The 22,926-nt window shown below is 38.9% G+C and overlaps 1 protein-coding gene across 3 annotated transcripts in view; it reads right to left on the reverse strand.

The window, feature by feature from the left end:
- Window positions 1-298: 298 nt before the first annotated feature.
- Window positions 299-22,926, reverse strand: part of EXD1 (exonuclease 3'-5' domain containing 1) — a 29,824-nt gene continuing 7,196 nt past the window's right edge. For 2 of the 3 annotated variants that reach the window (XM_008702232.2, XM_008702231.2), the window contains exons 3-12: window positions 22,617-22,685; window positions 19,946-20,003; window positions 19,516-19,637; window positions 16,257-16,315; window positions 14,289-14,375; window positions 11,529-11,633; window positions 11,368-11,448; window positions 7,912-8,055; window positions 7,053-7,244; window positions 299-2,080 (exon numbers count right to left, since the gene is read on the reverse strand). In XM_008702232.2, coding sequence (XP_008700454.2) covers window positions 1,421-2,080; window positions 7,053-7,244; window positions 7,912-8,055; window positions 11,368-11,448; window positions 11,529-11,633; window positions 14,289-14,375; window positions 16,257-16,315; window positions 19,516-19,637; window positions 19,946-20,003; window positions 22,617-22,685 — 1,577 coding nt within the window. In that variant the 3' untranslated portion in view covers window positions 299-1,420. Of the gene's footprint in view, window positions 2,081-7,052; window positions 7,245-7,911; window positions 8,056-11,367; window positions 11,449-11,528; window positions 11,634-14,288; window positions 14,376-16,256; window positions 16,316-19,515; window positions 19,638-19,945; window positions 20,004-22,616; window positions 22,686-22,772; window positions 22,792-22,926 lie in introns of those variants that run through there. The other variant, XM_008702233.2, reaches the window with a different exon arrangement.

Raw genomic sequence — 22,926 nt, forward strand, 5'->3', positions numbered from 1 at the left:
AACCACAACTGCAGGGATGAGCTGACTGTTCTTGGACCTGCCTTCATCTTTAGTTTAGACTAGATCTGCATTCTGAAGTTTGGAAGGGCACGGCTATTTTTTCAGTGGCACTCAGAATTGGCGAGTGCAGACAAGGTTGTTCCTAATTGTAGGTTGTCCCAAAATTTCCCATAAGCACAATAAATAATACAGTCCTGTATGAGAGTCAACTTACAGATTTTTAGACTGGACTCTAGACCCAGAAATCCAGACATATTCCAACTTATTCCTACTGTGACCCAATGAAGAGAAGAGATAATCCAATGGCACAACAGGTTTATTGGTCATTATACACAAAAGAATGCGAGCAACTTGCAAGTATTCAATATAAAAAGGGCTCAGTACAAGCTGACTTCCTTTCACCCTAAGAAAGTATATCAAACTGGGTCACCTGGCTGGCTCAGTCAGTAGAGAATGCGACTCTTGATCTCAGGGTCGTAACTTCAAGCCCCACACTGGGAGTGGAGCCTACATAAAAATTTTTTTTTAATTTTATTTTTTATTTATTTTTTTAAATTTTAAACAAAAAAGGAAAGTATACCAACTCCAGGAAAATAGAGTGGAATCAAACTTTAATTTACATAACAGACGTACTCAAAAGAAGTCTTTTCTTTGTTACAAAAATGGACAAAACCTCCTAAAAGTAAATGGAATTAAAAGAAATGAAAACTGGGATACTGATTCCTGTAATAACATTAACTAGTTGTTTGTCTATGACATAAGACAGACAAAACATAAAAATTCAGAACTAAAGTCAGTATTTTTTTTCAGCTTTTTTGAGGTATAATTGAAAATTAGAGTATTTTTAAAAAGAAAAAAGTACCGGTAAAGTTATCAGGCACCAATTTTTTTAACTTATTGATACAACTTTTACCAACCCCCTTCAAACCAAAAAACACAACAAAAGTTTAAAAGTAGGGGTGCCTGGCTGGCTCAGTTGGTAGAGCATGCAACTCTTGAACTTGGTATTGTGAGTTTGAGCCCACTTTGGGCATAGAGCTTACATTAACCAAAAAAAAAAAAAAAAAAAAAGTTCAAAAGTATAGATTCTTCCAGATACTAAGCCCAAGATTTTTTCCTTCCTCAAATCCTCTAAACCCAAATTATGAGAAATCATTCACTCTGACCACTGGGAACATTTCTGCACAGTGACATAATCAAAACATTTACTTCTTCCATTATTTAACGTATTCCTTCCCTCCTAATCAAATTCTAGGCATGTAGGAGTAAGCAAGAGCCTATAATTTTTCGCTGAAGCCTTCCTTCCTTTGTGATTGAGGCAAAACTAAATTTACAACATGACAAACTTAAGCACTGACGAAGGCCCTATTGGTAGAGGAAATGAGCCACCTTCACCATCTCAAGAATAAACTGCACATTTCTAAGATAAATTTGGAGAAGTATTTATCCAAGAATCAGTTTTCTCCAAGGCTGGACAAGGAGGAAGTGTGGGAAGCACAGCTTTTCTAAAAGGATGAAAGGTGTCACTTGGAGACACTCCGGTTTCCGGAGGAAGGGAAGGAGACACTGAAACATCTCGTTTTGTGCATTTTAGATTTTCCTTGTTTTCCACCGTCAGTAATTGTTCTATCTCCTCTTTCAAAGATAAACTTGTCTGAAACTCCTGTTTGGGTATCTTACCATGTTCTTCTTGAATTATTATCCTCTGGTCCTCTAGCCTCTGTGACTCAGGGCAAATGAGCTTGTTGATACAACCCTCACTGGTTTCTTCCTTCACGGGAGGTAGACGTTGAGGTTCTGCGGGAGTCTGTTCAATTTTAGATTCCTCCTTCAGCAAATTTACGTCCTGATGAGATGTGAAACTTGCAGTTTCATCTAGCATAGAGTTTTTACAAAGTAAGGAAACCCCTACTTGCCCCTCTTTCCCTGCTGTCTCTGTCACTGATTTCTTTGGATGGACCACTGTCCTTATTAGGAGTCCCCGTGCATTCACCCTATATTCTTTTGCAGCTCTCTCTCTGCGCTGCTTCTGGAAGTCCTTGAGTTGAAGCAGTTCTTCTGGAAGCTCCATACATGTAGGCTAAGAAAAGAACAGGAAAATAAGTCTGCTGTAACTAAACTTCTGAATATGGTCCTTAAGACCGCTTCTACACTTCCCAGTATCTGGCAAGTGAGGATCACTTCAAACGTGTTCTTACGGCTCCCTCTAGCGTATTCAACTACAGTAGTACTATTTTTGATTAAGTTAAATATTTTGAATCCGCAGTTTATGTGTGTGTGTTGTGCACTGTGTGTTATGCATGTGTGTGTGCATGTGTAAAGATTAACAATGAAAAGTAAGTGTCCCTTCCAACCTGTTCCCAGTTGCCTTAGCGAGTGCATCTTCTAGAAAGCAGTTTTTTTTTTTTTAAAGATTTTATGTATTTATTCGACAGAGATAGAGACAGCCAGTGAGAGAGGGATCACAAGCAGGGGGAGTGGGAGAGGAAGAAGCAGGCTCATAGCGGAGGAGCCTGATGTGGGGCTTGATCCCATAATGCCGGGATCACGCCCTGAGCCGAAGGCAGACGCCTAACCGCTGTGCCACCCAGGCGCCCCTAGAAAGCAGTTTCTTGCATAGCCTCCCATGTTTGTGTATATAGATCCGTTACTAAGAGTTTATCTTTTCGTTGCTTTGCGTTTTTCAATTTTAGTTTTCCCCCAACCTTTTGTTTTGAAAACTCTTTCTAAAATTTATTTTATGCAAATGGTATCATAGTATTATATATTTTTCTGCATCTTGATTTTTTAAGCTAAAAAATTTGTCTTGGAGATTTTTCCCTATTAGCATTTTTAAGGGCTGTATGGATATGCCATAATTTATTTAACTAAACCCATATGGATGGATATTTGGTTGTTTCCAGTATTCTGTCATTACATAAATGCTACAGTAAAGTTTATATTAAGAAAATGTCCTCTTTGTTATATAAGGCAAATAATTTTTCCCAGGTTGCTTGCCTTTTGACTTTCATCGCAGTATTTTCTTTTTTTTTTTTAAAGATTTTATTTATTTATTGGACAGAGAGAGACACAGTGAGAGAGGGAACACCAGCACGTGGAGTGGGAGAGGGGGAAGCAGGCTCCCCGCTGAGCAGGGAGCCTGATGTGGGGCTCAATTTCAGGACCCTGGGATCATGACCTGAGCCAAAGGTAGACGCTTAACGACTGAGCCACCCAGGCGCCCCTCATCACAGTATTTTCACCACAGAAAAACTTTAAAGTCAAATATATTAAGGGGGGGTAATCAGAAGGGGGAATGAAACATGAGAGACTATGGACTATGAGAAACAAACTGAGGGCTACAGAGGGGAGGGGGGTGGGGGAATGGGATAGACCGGTGATGGGTAGTAAGGAGGGCACGTATTGCATGGTGCACTGGGTGTTATACACAACTAATGAATCATCGAGCCTTACATCGAAAACCGGGGATGTACTGTATGGTGACTAACATAATATAATAAAAAATCATTATTAAAATAAAAAAAAATAAAGTCAAATATATTAATCTCCTATGAGTTCAGAGTATTTTTGCATTGCATAGAAAGGCATTCCCTCACACACCTGAATAGCAAAAAAGCAAATGATAATCCAATTTAAAAATGAGCAAAGGACCTGAATAGACATTTTTCCAAAGAAGACATTAAAATGGCCAATAGGTATATGAAGAGGTATTTGACATCACTAATCATCAGGGAATGCAAACCCCAAACACAGGAGTTATCCCTTCACACCTGTTAGGATGGCTATTGTCAAAAAGATGGCAAAAATGTGGAGAAAAGGAAACCCTTATTCATGGTCGGTGGGAATAGAAACTGGTACAGTTACTATGAAAAATAGTATGGAAGTTCCTAAGAAAATTAGAAATAGAACTACTATGCAGTCCAGCAATTCCACATCTAGGTATATATACAAAGGAAATAAAATCACTATCTTTAAGAAATATCTGCATTCCCTTTACACTGTAGCATTACTCACAATAGCCAACATATAGAAACAACCTGTTTACATCAATGGATGAATGGATTAAAAAAAGATGTAAGATACACACACACACACACACACACACACACACACACACACACTGGACTATTATTTAGCCTTAAAAAAAGAAAATCCTGCCATTTGTGACATGGATGTACTAAAAGGGCATTATGCTAAGTGAAATAAACCAGACAGAGAAAGACAAATACTGTATGGTATCACTTATATGTGGAATCTTTAAAAAAAAAAAAAAAAAAAGCTGATTTCATAGGAACAGTACAGAAGGGAGGTTGCCAGCAGCTGGGGGGAAGGGAAAAGAGGGAGATGTAGGTCAAAGGGTACAAACTTTCAATTACAAGAAAAATAAACTGTAAAAAAATAAATTCTGAGGATCTAATGTATTGCATGTTTACTATAATAATTTGGTATTGTATACTTGAAAGTTGCTAAGAGCAGATCTTTAGCATTTTCACCACAGAGTTAATTATGTGAGATGATGGACACATTAATTATCTTAGTCTTGATAATCATTCCACGATGTATATGTCTATCAAATCATCACAACGTACACTAACTATATACAATTATTTTTGTCAATTATTCTTCAATGAATTTGGGGGGGGAGAAAAGCATTCCTTACTGTGAAACAATTTTGTTTTTACTAATAATTTTATAATCCCATTGTTTACATAAATACTTGATCTGAGGAATTTATTTTGGTAATCTCGCTCTGACTCTCCTCCCATCCAATGGTTAGTCAATTACCTAAAGCCATTTATTGATTATTTTTTTCTCATTAACTGGAAATTCTACCTTTATCCCAACGATACTGGGAAATATTTTCTTTTAAAGATTTTATTTATTTATTTCAGAGAGAGAGAGCAGGTGAGAGCACAGCGGGGTGGGGGGGTACGGCAGGCAGAGGGAGAGGAAGAAGCAGACTCCCTGGTGAGCAGGAAACCCAATGCTCCATCCCAGGACCCTGGGATCATGACCTGAGCTGAAGGCAGATGCTTAACTGATTGAGGCACTCAGGCGCCCCCATACTGGCAGATATATATTGGATCTATTGCTGGGTTCTCTACTATGTTCCACTGAACCGCCTACACATGTACCAGTCACAAACTGTTGGTTTTTTTTTAACTAATCTCTGCATCCAACATGGGCCTCAAACTTACAACCCCAAGATCAAGAGATTCATGCTCTATCAACTGAGCCATCCAGGTGCCCCACAAATGATTTTTATTTGATGTAGACTTATATGACTTAATATCTGACAGGACTATTCCTCTTTATATGTATTTATCTTTATAAACACTATAATCACAGTTTGCCAAAATAATGCTGGTGTTAGTATTTTTCTTGGAATAGAGGTGAATTCAAAAGTTAATTTAGGAGTAATGGATAGCTAAAAATGCTTAGTGTTCCCATTCACTTAAGTCTGCTTTTATGCCATTCAGTAATATTTTAATGTTTTCTTTATATTTCACGTTTCTTGTAAGATTTATTTCTAGGAAATCTATCATTTTGTTACAATTAAAAATGGATGTTGTCTCCCATTGTATTTTCTTGCTGTGTATATGGATGCAAGAAAACTATCAATTTTCATGTTATATTTGTACACATTTTACCAAATTGTTCTTTTGTTTGTAGTAATCTTCTTCCATTGATTTTCTACAGTTTTCAGTTGTATCATAGGCAAGTCAGAATTCTGATTCCTCCTATTCATTTTTTATAGTTTGTCTTTTTTTTCCTTCAAATTTCATGGGCTAATAGCTTCAAAAAATGTTAAAGTGGTGGTGGTAGTCACAATTTTTGTATTTTCTTAATACTAATGGGAATGCTTTTAGTGTTCCCAAACATTAGGTAGACTTCTTGCTTGATGTATGTTCTATCATTACTCCAACCTTAATCAGTAAATGTATATAGGATATACATACATGCAAACATCTTGCTCCCAAACTCCATCTCCACACTGCTTCTAGAGAATCCAAACTGCTTCACTTGATATACGTTTTATCATTATTCCAACTTTAATCAGTAATGTATATAGGATATTATCACATTTTCTCAGCATTAAACAGTGAGAGCAAAATACAAAAAGCTATAAAACTCCTTGGTTTCACAATGATAAAGACATTTAAATTCTCCGATTGAACAAAGTATGCAAGGATTTTTATGTTGCTATTTTTTTTTAACAGAGCAAAATACAGAAAGGTTACATTTTTTTTCAGCATATATGAGATAATCATAAGACTTTCTTTGTTCTAGGAAAATGGAGAATTTCCTAACTGTACCAGGCTTGCAAGTAGAAATCAGCAACACATAAAAAGAGAAGTACAATATATCTAAGTAGGAATCACATAAAAAATGCTATTTTTTTAATTTAGGATTTTGTTTTAGTATTCCTAAGTAAGAACGAACGGCTAACAGCGGCAATAGCAGCAGACTGCAACCTTGTTTGTTTTTTTCAAGTGATTTTACCTTTAAGCAATCTCTACACCCAACATGGGGCTCAAACTCATGACCCTAAGATCAAGAGTCACACGCTCCACTGACTGAGTCAGCCAGGTGCCCCCAGACGGCAACCTTTTTATGTAAAGGGCCAAACAGTAACTATTTTAGCCACAAATGGTCTCTGTTGCATTTATTTTTTTTTTAAACAATCCTTTAAAACCATAAAAAGCATTCTTACCTTGTGAGCTGTACAAAAGCAGGCTGTGGGCCAGATGTGGCCTTCGGGCAATAGTTTGCCAGCTCCGGGTCTATAGTTCTGTTATGTTGTGCTGGCTTCTTACAAATTAGTAATGAAATCTTAAATTTATCCATTCTTTGACAGAATATAACTTTATACTGCGCAAAAGTACTCAAGAAGACGAATGAAACTCAAGCTATAGCCCCTTCAAATATTTATTACCAAGTCAGCCTTGTGATTTGCTGTAGCTGTGAAGAAGGGGCATCACTGTGCCCTCCATGAGGAATGGCGCAGGAATGGAAGTCCTAAACACACAGTCACAGACAGCCGCACCTACCTCTATGCCTCCCAGGCGATCTGCAGACCCTTCTCGGTAGGTGTTTAGGTACCCGTCCACAAGGGTGGTTAGATCAGACATCATCTCATCCAGGAGCACCAAACGAAGGGGTAGTAGGTAGGTAGCTTCCAGGGCCAAAATTTTCAGTAAGGAGGGTGAAAGAGGTCGTGTGAACCACACTTCTGGATTTTCCTAGAAATACCAAAACAATTTTCTCTGAATAATAAGGAAAACTTTAAAGGTAACTGTTTATCTAAGGATTGCTTAACTTGAAACACTATTGCCGTCATTTTCTCCAACGATAGTATATTTCTGAAAATACACACACACACCCCTTATGTATGTATACAGTAAATGTGTCTATGTGAGAGGGAAAAGATGGGGTGACAGGGAGGAAGGGAGGGAAAGGGAGAGAGAAAGATCAATCCATTGATCAATCGATCAGGGCTTCTCATTCAAAACTGAAGACAGTAGACTTGATTATAGGACCAAAACTGTAACCAATATGGTCATGACCTAAGTGTGCAGGTGAGGCTATTAGGAGCTAAGGAAAATTTATCTTACTTTGGGAGAAATAATTGGGATGGTTTTTGTTCTACCACCTTAATCAACATTCCCAACAAAAACCTCCCCTGGAGGACTGTAACTTTATTTCAGAGTACTTTCTGATAACCAACAAATCTAAATCCTGGCTTTTATCCACTTGAAATCACAAACTTCCCACTTGAAACAGCTAAAATTTTGGCAATGCTCATATGCTTACGAAGCAGCTGTCATTTGTCTATATAATATGCTTATGATCCCGCTCTCAAAACCCTGGGAAAAATTAATGTCATATGGGACATGCTTTAATACTCACCTGAATTAATTTTTGTCTTTCTTCCAGAAAGGAGAGATATTTAGGGGCTACCTTAAGATGTCTGATTAAACTCTCCTGTAAAGAACTGATGCAGTTTGGAAGAAAGCCACCTGTTTCCATGGAAAATTGAAGGACATCTGCTACCTGTGGCATACAAAACAAAACAAAACAGAAGCCTGTCTATAGAATATACACAAAGGTATCTCATGGCAGAAATAGCAGAAATATATTTAGAAAAATGTATTTAAATACCATTTTCCCCAAGGACCCACATGATAGAAAATGCCATTCAGAAAAATTGTTCAGTCAACTAATTCTGAAAAATTAGGAAAGAAAAAAAAAAGGATCACCCAACTCTAATGTATCCTTGGCTACTTTCTTTTCCATCCCTTTTGTTTGCCTGCCTTATGGTTATCTATTACTCCTTGGTGCCTTAGGCAATGGGGAAAGGAAGATAAATTTCAAGAATTATTTGTATTACTTATCAGAAACTCTGGCAAAGTTTAGGTAAGGAGAGCTAATACAATTAAGAATTGGAGGCGCACCAGGCTGGCCGAGTTGGTACAACATGCAACTCGATCTCAGGGTTGTGAGTTTGAGTCCATTGGGTGAAGAGATGACTTAAAAATAGTAAAATCTTGGGATGCCTGGGTGGCTCAGTTGGTTAAGTGTCTGCCTTTGGCTCAGGTCATGATCTCAGGGTCCTGGGATTGAGCCCTGTGTCAGGCTCCCTGATCAGTGGGGAGTCTGCTTCTCCATCTCCCTCTGTCCCTCGCCCTTGCTTGTGTACATGCTGTCTCTCTCTCTCAAATCAATATTTTTTAAAAATCTTTGAAAAAATTAAGAATTGGACTAATTCTTTATCTGTGTGTGGTAGGCTAAATAATGGCCCCCAGAGATGTCCACATCCTAATCCCTGGAACCCGTAAGTGTTATTTTATACGGCAAAACGGACTTTGCAGGAGTGATTAAGTTAAGGCTCTTGAGATAGGAAGATTTTCTTGAATTATCTGGGTAGGTCCTAAATGTAATAAGAGGGAGGCGAAGGGAGATTTGGCTACAGTCACTGGAAGCGATGGGGTGATGGAAGCAGAGACTGCAGCGTACGTTTTTGTTTTTGTATTTTAACAAACAAAGGAACGAACTGTTTATTTGAAAACAATCAGAATCAACTGATCATCTTTTCTAAAACTTAGAGAGGTTTTTTTTAAAGGGATTCTTTCCCAGAAAAAAAATTATGTCATTCCCCAAATACGAATACAATTTTTTTCTTTCTTTCTTTCTTGCATACACACTCACACTTCTTTATGCCAATATCATAGTACTATTAAAAGACAAATGTGCTGTCACAACACTTCAGCTTCAGGGCAATCGGTGGGCAGTCCTCCCTTACTGGGACCAATAAAAAGGTTTCAATAAAAAAGCTGGTACTCTAGAAAACGTTCATGCCAACAACACTGCTCACTTCCACGCAAAACTCGAAGTTCTCCAGACTTCTTGATTCCTTTAGCTCTCAATAACCGCTCCTTCCTAACCTTCTACCCCCACCCCACTGCCACGGAGCAAACGCCAACAAGCTCGTAAGCACTCAGGAGAAATTTAAAATGCTTTTCTCATTTCTCTGTTTTGCCAAAACAAAACTAAAATAAAATAGAGTTCTATATACTTATATAGCTATATATCTCCCTCTAGTTGCTGGCCAGAGCCAAATGTCACTGGGTTTATGTTTTCTCGGTCCAGCCCACCGAGTGACTACCGATTTGTGACTGCAAGCAGTGGTGCATTTTGAAGATGGCAGGAGTCACAGCCAAAGAATACAGGTGACAGCTGAAAAGGCAGAAAAACAGACTTCTCTTAGAGCCTCCAAAAGAAACCAGCCCTGTTGACACTTTGATGTTAGTTCAGTGAAAATGATTTCAGAGTGCTGACCTCCAGAACTAAGAGAATAAATTTATGTCGATTTAAGCTACTAAATTTGTGGTGACTTGTTACAACAGCAATAGGAAAGCGAATACACTGTGTTAAAGGGGGAAAAATTAGAAAAATTCTGAATTCTTTCTTCTTGTACTATGGAAATCTGAAAAGTAAATATGGAAAGATGTGCCAATGTGTTCATATGGGGTCTAATGAAGAAGCCTAATGGCCTCAGGGGAACAGTGAGCAATTCTCTTACATTTGGGAGTAAGCTAGAAATTATCTCTATATAGTGAAAGATCTTGAAAGGCCCAAGGAACATGTCAACAAGAGAAGTGGCATAAAGTTCATTATGGGAAGATACATAAAGAGCAAACTTGAACCATATTTAATAACATAAAGTTGAGCATTTAGGAATTTTTGCTCAAAAGTATTGGCTAGAGGTATAGAGATTACTTAAAATAATAATAATAATAAATAACCAGCTAACTCATTATTTTAACCCCTCTCCAAAGGCTCTAGACTTATGTATTCAACATGTCCCCTCTGACTGGCATAAACCTAGAAGACTAGAAGAACATAAAGAAAACATAATGAAAGCTAGTGGTTTTACTATTCTCACAGCCAAACCAGAAACTCACATCAGCTCTAAGAGCTAGTTAGTATAGACTAAGGACTTCTCGTTTCTCTAGGATTCTTTAGGGCAGAGAAAAATCACACATAATCAGACTATTTTGGCCCAGAATAGGCTTTTGGGGTATGTTTAAGATAACCTGCACCTCTGAGGTAGATAGTAACTAGGTATTAGTCTTAACTGATACACATGACCTTAAGGCACAGATGTGACTATTCACCTCACCCTAAGTGTCTCATGTTGAACTTCTGAAAGACCCCCAAACTCTTCGAGTTCCTGAATGCTATAGAGTATGTAGCTTGCTTCTTCTTATTCTTCTTCTTTTTTTAATTTTGAGATTTTATTTATTTATTTTTTAAGTAAACTCTACATCCAACATGGGCCTCGAACTCACGACCCCAAGATCAAGAGTTGCGTGCTCTACTGACTAAGCCAGTCAGGTGCCCCAGAGCTTGCTTCTATATTTGACAAATTCTGGAGCAAAATGAGGGGGGAAAAAATCCTCAATATTTTTTTAAAATATTTATTTATTTATTTATTTATTTATTTATTTATTTGAGACAGAGAGAGAGCATATAAGCAGGGGGAGGGGCAGAGGGAGAGAGGTAAGCAGACTCCCCGGTGACACAGGGCTCCATCCTAGGACCCCAAGATCATGACCAGAGGCGAAATCAAGACTCAGATGCTCAACCAACCGAGCCATCCAGGCACCCTTTAAATATTTTTATGTAACTTTTCTGTAGTGCTTTTATAGTTCACCAAATGGTCTCACCTCTCGTATAGACATCTTACATGAAGAAGAAGGCAGAAATGAGGCACACACACACAAAAAGACTCAATCACTCACCAGAAGAGGCCTGTCTTCTAAAAGAGCTATATATGCTGGACTGAATCATGGTTTCCTGTACCTGTGTGTCGAAGACATTATTCAGCAAAATTCCATACTGATGAGAGAGGCAATCAGAAAGCCAACGACAGTCGTGGATAACCTAAGGAATCAGAAGAAAGACGGAGTAATTAGAACCTGGTTGCTAATCTCACTAGCAGGGGAATCAGCTTACACACTCACCTTCAAAATTCTCTTGTCTTCTAATACCATCTGAAGTCCATTGTTGAAAGCACGACTTCCCAGAAGGAAAATGTCAAATAAGTAAACTCGGCTATTTGTGGCCACCTACAATAGACCATCCAGACATACATATTATAGGGTAAAAAGGAACTAAGGAAGGGATCTGAGATCAAGGAAGGTATATGACAACACATTTCACATCCTCATTTTAAAGAAAACAATAGGCATTCAGTGATTCTTAGGGAAAACAAATTTAAGTTGACCTTAAATAAAGAAAAGAAACTATCGTTTGTGATCTTGAGAGAGAGAGAAAGAGAGAGAGAGGAAGCATGAGCAGGGGGAGGGGGAGAGGAGAGACAGAATCTCAAGCCGACTCCATGCCAGGTGCAGAGCCTGACGCTGGGCTCAATCCCACAACCCCAAGATCATGACCTGAGCTGAAATCAAGAGTCAAATGCTTAATCAACTGAGCCACCCAGGTGCCCCTCATTGTGATTTTTCAAAAGGGCAGAAAGAGACAAGCTGGTGGATTTAGCCTTTTGCTTTTTACAGTCCCAAATATAATGTTTTACATCTCACCCATGGCATTTTAATACTCCAAGGATTACAGATTTAAGAGGAATGAACAGCATTTCATTGTTAGTAACACAACATGCTATTTCTGAGTCTCATAATATGCATGGTTGTGTTAGGTGTTACATAAAATTACTCATAAGAGAAGATCCTTGCTTTCTAGCAGTTTTTTTTTTTTAAGATTTTATTTATTTATTTGAAAAGGAGAAAGAGAGCATGAGCGGGTGGAGAGAGAGAAGCAGACTCCCCTGCTGAGAGGGAACCCAGTACAGGGCTTGATCCTAGGACGCCGGTATCATGACGCAAGGCGAAGGCAGTTGCTAACCAACTGAGTCACCCAGGTGCCCCTCTCTAGCAGTTTTAAATAGGCAACAAATAAACTGGCACAAATGGTAGGATGTGAGACACTACTTTTTAGATCAATTTTATATAATCATAAGAATCTTAGATTGTTTCTGATCATAAAGTTCACAAAGGCAGTACTATGGCTGGAGTCAGGGAATGAGGCAAAAAGAGATCCTAATAGGTCTAGAGAGCCAGCGACAGGGCAGTCTGATGTCATCTTTGTCATTTCAGGAGCTAAGCGTTGATACTGCTGCAATTGCCAAGCCTACCTGACACCCATTCTCAGAACTTTCATGTTGTTTGTGAGAACCGGACCCCTAATATAGTCACTCCTTGCTCTTTTTCTCTACCTCTTTAATTATAAAAACTGAATAGACACATTATAAAAGTTTGAAAAATAATTCTCTGCTAGACTGCAAACTCCGCGAGAGGGGAGATTATGCTGGATTCACCACTGTACATGCATCGACTAGAACAGAACCAAGCCCATGGATGGCTTAGACATTTCTTCAGCGAGCCAATGCATGCCATACGACTCTCCCTTCCTTTTTCATAAGCAAACAATGCAGATGGCTCTGATAATATGCATTCCAATCTATATCCTGCTTTTTTCCACTCGTAACTTCGCAAACATTTTCCTGCATTGCACTCGTCATCAAGTTTTGGCAGCTGCATAAGATCTATCGAAACTACAGTAATGTCTCTTATTGTTCACTACTTACATGGTTTCTGATTTTTCACCATAAAATGATGCCAAGATCACTAGGTTCTCACATGATTTTTTTCATATTTTGAATTATTTAGGGTAGATACCTTGATGAGGCCCTGAGAAGTGGGCACTCTGCCAATCCTAATAACATTTATTCTCTCAGTAGGTGGCGGTAGGTCCTGACTCAAAGAATAGAAGACATGGGTTGGGGATTCAGCCTGCTTTCTCGGCCCTCCTTAGAAACTGATGCTGCCGAGTTTGATCCAAAAGCAGCTGCCCAACCTATAGCTATTCGAGGCTCACTACAAGCTTTTGACACAATGGAGATCCTCACCTGACATCTCCCACGCCCAGGAAAATGAAAATGATGTGGCAGAATCCTGCTGTGGAGTGCTACCAACCAGAAGGAAAGATAAAAATTCTTCATGTAAAAAAAAAAATCTTCATATATATTTTTTAAGATTTTATTTTGGGGGCACCTGGTAGTCTGTAGAGTGTTCAACTCTTGATCTCGGGGCTGTGAGTTCAAGCCCCACGTTGGGTGTAGAGTTCACTTGAAAAAATTAAAGACTTTATTTTTAAGTGATCTCTATATAACCCCAAGATCAAGAGCTGCACACTCCACTGACTGAGCTAGCGGCCCTTGAAATTCCTCATGTATCTAAGATGAGAGAAAAGAGCTGGGAAAGAAGACGTCAAGCAGAGCCTGTGAGACAGCAATGCTGATTATAAAAGTGAACCTACAAAGAGACAGAAGCTCTTTCCTTTTGAAAAGAATAAACTAAGTACTAGAGGAGTAAAGGACATTCTAAACAAATTAGAGGATAGTGACACTGAGGTGACATAAAGAGGACAAAAAACAATTTGCCAGGGAATCCACAATTATTTCTTTTTTTTTTTTTTTGAAGATTTTATTTATTTATTCGACAGAGATAGAGACAGCCAGCGAGAGAGGGAACACAAGCAGGGGGAGTGGGAGAGGAAGAAGCAGGCTCCCAGCCGAGGAGCCCGATGTGGGACTCGATCCCGAAACGCCAGGATCACGCCCTGAGCCGAAGGCAGACGCTTAACCACAGTGCCACCCAGGCGCCCCTGCAATTATTTCAAGATAAAGAGTTGCAAATATCTTTTACCTGAAGCCAACATAGTTTGCCATGACGACACACATTAGCACCTTCTGCTGCCACACTCAGCACCGTCTGCTTCTTGATGTGAAGCATCTAGGGAGAAACAGGGGAAAATGTCCAGATAATAAATGCTGTGATTACGACATCGCGAAAGGCACAGGTCAAATGGCTAGCAATTAAAAGTGGATGTTTTAAACTTACACAATTTGACTAATCCAAAACACAAGTCAGCTTCTCTTTTTCACACACACACACACACACACACACACACACACACACACACGGCACACCGAATATTTCTAATTTCTTTTTCGTTTTTGGAAAATTGTAACACAACTGGAAAATAAATCATTCATATCACCATAAATGCTAACAGGAGTTGAAAACTCAGATACCTTGTGTTACCACTCATGCTACAGCAAAAGATTTCTGTCTTTATGACCATAGGAGGCAAAAAATAGATTATTGGTTGCCAAGGACTGGGAGACTGGGGAGGCATGGAGGTGACGGCTATGAAGTATAGAGTTTCTTTTGTTGGTATCAAAAATACTCTAGGGGCACTGGTGGGCTCTGTCAGTACAGCATGTGACTCTTGATCTCAGGGCTGAGTTCAAGCTCCACGTTGGATGTAAAGATTACTTTAAAAAAAAAATCTTAAAAAAAAACAAAGAAAATGTTCTAAAATTCATTGTGATGGATGTACAACTCTGTGAATATGCTAAAATTCAGCGAGCTATACATTTTAAATTGCTGGATTTAATGGTATGTGAACTATATCTCACTTAAGTGGTTAGAGAAAAAAGAATCTGTGGAAAGCTAACTCTCCCTTAAAGAAATGCACCCATGCGTCTACAGGAGGCTTAATGAGTCCCCTGAAGTCCATCTGTGAACGTATGCTAGCCTGAATAGTTACTGTCATGTTTGGAAACTCATAAATGATTATACAGAAATTGCCTAAACAGAGCATGTAGAATGGACTTTAAAAAATGTTAAGTAGGGGCGCCTGGGTGGCTTAGTCGTTAAGCATCTGTCTTTGGCTCAGGTCATGATCCCAGGGTCCTGGGATCGAGTCCCACATCGGGCTCCTTGCTCAGAGGGAAGCCTGCTTCTCCCTCTCCTCTCCCTGCTTATGTTTCCTCTCTCACTGTCTCTCTGTCAAATAAATAAAATCTTTAAAAATAAATAAAAAATCAAAAGTAAAAAAATTCCTGACTTTCCTCTAAAACTGCCAATGGCTTTCCAATCTATTCAAGCCAAACTCAAACTCCTTACAATGTCCAAAAAACCCTACCTGATATGCCTTCTGATCCCTTCCATTTCCTATCACTCTTCTTCACTGTGGTCCTGCCTCCCTGCTTTTCCTTTATACAAGTTAAGTGTGCTTCAGCCTCAGGGCCTTTGCACTTGCTAATCACACTTTTTAAAAGTTCTTTAGTTGAATATCTACCTGGCTAGCTCCCTTACTTCTTTCAGATGTCTGTTCCAACATCTCCTCTTCACAGAGGTTTTCTCTGTCCACCCTACACAAAATAGCAACTCCTTGTTACTCTAATCTTCAAATCACACTTTATTTTTCTTCATAGCACTTATCACCAGCTGATAGACAATTGTTTGTTTATTTTCTTGCACTAAAATGTAAACTCCTTGGGGTGCCTGGCTGGCTTAGTAAGAAGAGCATGCAACTCTTGATCTTGGGATTGTGAGTTTATACCCCACACTGGGTGTAGAGATTAAATAAATAAATCTTGAAAAAAAAGTAAAATGTAAACTCCTTGATGGTTTGAACTTTCTCTTTATTATTTATTTTACCCTAGACCTCAGAACAATGCCTGACATTTAGCAGGCACTCAGATATTTTATTAGGAATTTATTAGGGAAAACATCAATGATCTTATAAGAACAGAGAAATGTATGAGATATAAACATGATATCCATATGCACACAATACTTGGAATGATCAAGGGCAATGCTTACTGCAGCACCAAACTTCTGCTGGAACTGATCGATGACTGTGTATGTCACCTCTTCTTCCTCTGCAGGAGAATGATGGTAATAGATATATTTTTCTTCCTTGGCAAAAGAATAGCCCTCCCACTCATTTTAGCCATCCTCATAAATTCCTTCTCTATTGCAACTCAAAGGTCTAATGCTATTTCATTATCACCTGCATCAGCCCAACACACAGTGAACACTCTAGCATCCTATTAGACTATTTAATCATTTCCTGTGAAAAATCTAGTAATGTTTCCCTCCTCATAGATTTAGGTCTTAAGTATTTCAAGACATGCACTTTTTAAAAGGATGTTCATAATAAAAAATAATGGTTTAAAATAAATCAGTCCTGGAGATGGGCCATAGTCCACACTATTGGAATTCTCTGGGTCGTTAATTATGGTTTTAAATCATGTAATTTAAAAGATTAGAGGTATAGCATAACATATAGTTTCTTTTCATCTCCAACCTCTAAAACTTAGGAGCGGCACAGGACACAGTCCACGAACCTCTTTTTCTCAATTGTTACTCACTTTTCTAATGATCTCATCTAGTCTCAACACCGTAACTATCATCTATCGGCTAACTCTTACATTTGTAACTCCATCTCAGACCTTTCCCTCCTCTCTAGGGTGACATTCAAACTTACGTGGACCTAAACGCTTAATCACCTTCCCAAAACCCGTTCTGCCCAGAAGTATCCCCAGGTCAGTTGAATAGCACTCCATACTTCAGGCTATACTCAGACCCAAACCGCGGAAGTCACCCTTAATTCTCTTTCTCTCACATCCACATCTAATACGCCGGTACACTGTGTTGGCTATACCTCAACATACATTCAGGAATCCATCACTTTTTACCAACCATACTGCTACCACTGCGGTCCCAGCCACCATATCAACTCGCCTTAAAATTATTTCAATAGCCTAATACGTATTCATGCTTTTACCTTTCTCCTTCTCTCAGTATCCATACAGTATCTAGAGTAACCTTGTTAAAACAGAAGTCAGATCATGTTACTCTTCTGCTCAAAACTATCCAACAGGAAGAAGTATTTTTAAAAATACCATTGATAATAGTATAAAATATGAAATACTTAGGGATAAACACAGCAAAAGATGTCTAAGAACTACAAAACACTGCTGAGAAATTAAAGATCTCATGGAGCGATATACTGGGTTAACAGATTGGAATAGTCAATATCGTTAAGATGCCAATATTCCCCAAACTGATCTATCGATTCGTTGCAATCCCAGTAAAAATTCCAGTGGATTTTTTTTTGTAGAAATTGGCAACCTGATTCTAAAATTCATAGGGAAATGCAAAGAACACAGAAGAGCCAAAACAACTCTGAAAAAGAACAAAGTTGGAGAACGAACACTACCAGATTTTAAGATCTATCATCAATCAACAGTAAACCACAACAGTCTTAAAAAAACACAAAAGAAACAGTAAACAAACATTCTAGTATTGGTGTAAAGACAAAAAAATAGATCAGTGTAACAGAATATAGTGTCCAGAAATAAACCTACACATTTATGGACAACTAAATTTGACAAAGGTACAAAGGTAATTGAATAGAGAAAATACAGTCTTCTCAACAAAGGATGCTGGAACAACTGGCTATCCATATGCAAAAAAAAGAAAGGAGGGGGGAAGGAAGGAAGGAAGGAAGGAAGGAAGGAAGGAAGGAAGAAAGAAAGAAAGAAAGAAAGAAACTTGTTGATCCATACTTCACAGCATGTACAAAACTTAACTAAGAATGGATCATAGGCCCGAATGTTGGCTGAAATCATGAAATCTGTAGAAGAAAACATAGGAAAAAAATCTTTGTGCCCAAGCAGGAAAAATTTTTTTAGATATGATTTCCAAAGCATAATCCATTAAAAAAAAGGATAAATTGTACTTTATCAAAATTTAAAATGTCTGCTTTTTGGGGCACCTGGGTGGCTCAGTCGGGGAAGGGGGTAACGTCTGCCTTGGCTTAGGTCATGATCCTTAGGGGGCTTGGGGCTGAGCTCAGTGGGGAGCCTGCTTGTCCCTCTCCCTCTGCCTCTCCCCACCACTTGTGCTCCCTCTGCTTTCTCTCTCTTTCAAATAAATAAAATACAATTAAGTTTAATTAAAAAAAAAAAGTCTGCTCTTTGAGAGATACTTTAAGAGAATAAAAAGACAAACCACAGACTTGCAGAAATATTTGTAAAGCATGTATCTGAGAAAAGATTTATATCCAGGATGTATAAAGAACTTCCAACACTGAAAAATAAAAACCCAATAAGAAGATACACATAAGATGTGAATAGACAATTCACCAAAGATATTCAGTTAGCAAATAAGGACATGAAAAGATCCTTAACATACTTAGTCATTAGAGAAATGATAAAACCAAAAATCTCCCAATGGTTCCCCTTCTCACTTCAGAGTAGAAGCTCAAGTCCCTACAATGATCTAGGATGACCTCCGTGATATGCCTACCCCACTTCAGCTCCAACTACCTCTCTCCTTGCTCCAACTACACTGATCACACTGATCTGGCTGCTCCTTCAAGATCCTGGCATGTTCCTATCTCAGGGCCTTTAGATTCATTCTTTTTTCTGCCTAAAAAACATTTCCTCCAGATAGCCACACAGCTTGGTCTCTCACCTCCTTCAGGCTTTTGCTCAAATGTCACCATTTTTTGTGAGGCCTGTCCTAAACACCCTAAAATTGTTAAACCACCCTCTTCACACACTTTTCTTCCTTCTATTTTTTTCTCCTTAGCATTTGGCACTAGCATATTTTATGTTATACTCCTTTATCTTAGTGTCCGTTTCCTGTATCAGAGCTCAGTGAAGGCAGAGACACCACGTTTTGGCATCTCCAATGTCTGGCATATAGTGTGCCCTCAATTATTAAATAAATGAATCACAATATTTTATCTTAATTCAGAGCCTAGAAGCAATGGCCTAGCTCAGCATTACATATAGAACCTTAACTCAGGGGCACCTGGTGGCTCAGTCAGTTAAGCATCTGCCTTCAGCTCAGGTCATGACCCTGGGATCCTGGGATTGAGTGGCTCCCTGCTCACTGGGGCACCTGCTTCTCCCTCTCCCACTCCCCCTGCTTGTGTGCTCTCTCTATCAAATAAATAAATAAAATCTTAAAAAAAAAAAAAAGAAGCTTAACTCAGAGTTATGCCAACTCTAAAGAGTTTTGAACCACAATAAAGAGAGGCTAGACAATTCAGAGCCCCAGTACTCACCTGATGGGCTGTACTTTAGGTCACTCAGCAGAGAGGTGGTTGGTGGCTCAGAGGCAGGAGAAAGAGGCTCACATATGTCTAGGTCTTCACCTTTATCCATCCTGGTTCTTTCTGTATTTAGACTATGCTTACAAAAAACAACACTCAGATGAACTTGTTCTTTGTTGCTGATGTTTACACAGATTTTGCCACGCATCAATGGCAAAGAATCTAGACCTCCGTTTCATAGAGGACCCACACTCATCCAGTGCTTTTACACTGATTTGAAGATACCATCTAAAGATGGAAGAAAATACCCATCTATTTCTTCTCATTTCTATTACCCCAGACCATTTGAGAAATTACATAGCTAATGAATTAGAGGTAAGGCTTTCTACCCTAATGTGTACATTTGACTAAAATCATAATTAAGAAAATTATTCCACCATACCTGACAGAAGATGCCTTTTCTCTCATCGCACCCTGTTCCACTTCATCCAGCAGTTCCACTGTAAAATAACCAAATGGCTTCCAACAGAGTTTCCAATCTGAACACAATTAACCACTCCCCTGTCTCCCTCTACCACAGTCTGACTAGGTACCATACACAGTAATTGGAAATGAAATATTAGTCCATAGAGTCCTTCACTGGAGAGCAATAAATAGAGCGGAAGAGCCTATTCACAGTACTGAAGATACCTGATATTACGTTCCTACCTAGCTTCACTGGTCATTCAGCAGGATTAGAAAGCTCCCTACATGGTCCGGGGCACCTCTGTAGTCGTGCAGATTGGTTCTAGAGAGAGGTTTTCTTTCCTATTAATTCCCACCATAATGCATCTTCCCTCACACCGTGTACTGTTTGGGGGTTTTCTCTCACATCCTTCCCGGATCGGTCCCTTGCACTCTCACAAGCTGGTGCATTAACAGTTCAGTGATGCGAGTTTTGCACAGTGGCAGTACCGAAGCCACTGAGGTTTATCCGAGGTGCCATTATTGTGAATTGAAACAGTTCAGTGACATGAAAGGCAATAAAAGCTAGACTAGAAATCACAAAAGAAATATGAAACATTCCACAGATTCTGAAAAATTTTATTTTTAACCTAACAGTGCAGGGAATGTAGGGCAATATTGCATATCATTGAGTCTAAGGTGCACATTTTAAACAGCTCTGAAATCAGATACGATTTACAGTAAGTGCACATGACAGTTTAATTGGCAGCTACTTTTTCTTTCTTGGGATGTGAAAAGTAATAGTGTATTTATAATTAACGGCATTTTAGAGTCAATTAAGTATACTTAAGGATTACTCAGAGAAGATCCACTCAGGGGTCACTATGTTTCAAAATGTCCCTTTCCCCTGTACCAGCACCATTGAGATGCTGAGTCTGGGGCAGATAAAGTGGAAGTCACTAAAAATACTGACTAGTCAATTATTCTTCTTGATTTAATTTTTTAAATTTATTTTTGTTTCAAGGTTTTGTTTAAATTCCAGTTAGTATTATTCTTCATTTCAATAATTCTTACTCAAAGTGCTTTTCAGGGAGAGTAGAAAAAGTCTCAACCCATGGCTGGTTGAACCACAGGGCAAAGCAGGAGAAGTCCTTTGCACTAAAAATTATGAACAAAGGCCAAGTCTTAAGAATTTAGAAAGAGATGAAATCCATGTATACAGTTCACAAAGCTGGTCAAACAGTTAGCCTTCTTTGAAACTAGGGAGATGGTAGTAGCGATTCCTTTACTTCTCTTTACAAACCCATCCACAGCCTAGCTTTGTTCCAGTCCAGAGCTCTGATCCAGTGCAAAGGCTAATAGCTAAAACACAGTAAGAACTCCACCACGGGGGCGCAAGGTTGGCTTAGTTGGTAGAGCATGCGACTCTTGATCTTGGGGTTGTGAGTTTGAGCCCCATGTCGGGTGTAGAGATTACTTAAAAATAAAATCTTTAAAAAAAAAAAAAGAATCCCACTACTACCACCACCCTCACAGCCACTACAAAAAGGTGTTCGAGGGACAACGAGTGTTTCTAGTAGCATACTCTGCGAGAAAGGACACTTAGATAGCTGGCTGGAACTGTCTGCCTTGAAATAAATCTGGATTGGCAGTCATTAATTTGGTGAGACTTCCATCTGTCTCTCAATTCTACTTCTCTCACAAAACAAAGCAATCTTTTGAGCAGCAGTAGCCTCTGGTCTGCAGGAGTCCTTTCCTTTCCTCCTATCTGCCCCACTGGTAAGACATAAACAGCTCTATTAGGTCCCAGATCTCCAGCTCTCCCCACTCCTCCACCCTATGCTGATCTTTACTCCTCCTTGGAGGGCCTTCTGCTTTTGAGTTCTTGAAAGTAGAACACCTCTTGCTTCCCGTGTCTTTTATCCTATTTGGCTCGTCTGAAGTACACTGACCAGAAGAGCTTCCACATCTACTCTTTTTGGCAAACAGTTGGACCTACTCTTGCTAAATGGTTTTTGCTGGCAGAAATGAAAAACAGAGCTGCAGCTTGCAATTCCCAAATCCAAAAATCTCTGAAAACTAAAAAACTAAAAATTTTGGCAGCAAAACCTAACTGCATACTATTTATAGTCCTATTTTATTCCATTTAGAATGATTATCCACCCGTTTCCCTGTAGAAATGTGTTATTACAGAGTATTTCCCAGAACTGCTTGAGATTTATATAATATAAAGAGTATACACTGTGTTAGATTTTCCAAAAATCCAGATTTCTGAATTCTGAAACATTTGGCCCCCAGGGCTCAGATAAGGGACAGCGAAGGTACTGATTCCATAGTGCTAAATTCAATTGCTGAGCAAGACAATTCCTTGCGGTTGAGATTCCTAACTACTCACTGACTGAGTCTCTAGTAACGAGCACCAGCCGTCCTCACATTGTAAAACCAAGATGATTAAAATTCTCTATGACGATTCTTCTCATAGTACCCACCGAAAAAGTAAGATACATGTCAAGTCTCAAATACGAACTTTAAGAGTTCATAAGAGCAATATTAAAGGCAACACAACATCTCTTTTTTTTTTTTTTTCAAATACTGGAATGAGGCAGAGCAATGAATTTACGACTACCACAAATCCCACTACCAACAGTCAGGGAACGTGCAGCTCTCACCGTTCAGAATCTCATGCCCAAAAAACATCTTCACTCCTGGAACACTTCGACCAGTCTCCACATTCTTCACTGTTACGGAAAACAATTCATTCAGTTAATAAAAAATAGCATTTCCCTAAAATTATAAGAAAATAATGCCTCTCAAAAGTGCCATACCTAGGGGTGCCAGGGTGGCTCATTTGGTTAAGCGTCCAACTCTTGGTTTCGGCTCAGGTCATGATCTTTTCTTTGTTTTTTTTTTAAGATTTTTTTTTCTATTTATTTGACAGAGAGAGAGAGCACAAGCAGAGGGAGCAGCAGGCAGAGGGAG

The sequence above is a fragment of the Ursus maritimus genome, unplaced genomic scaffold (assembly GCF_017311325.1).
Source record: "Ursus maritimus isolate PB19 unplaced genomic scaffold, ASM1731132v1 scaffold_35, whole genome shotgun sequence".
Lineage (NCBI taxonomy): Eukaryota > Metazoa > Chordata > Mammalia > Carnivora > Ursidae > Ursus > Ursus maritimus.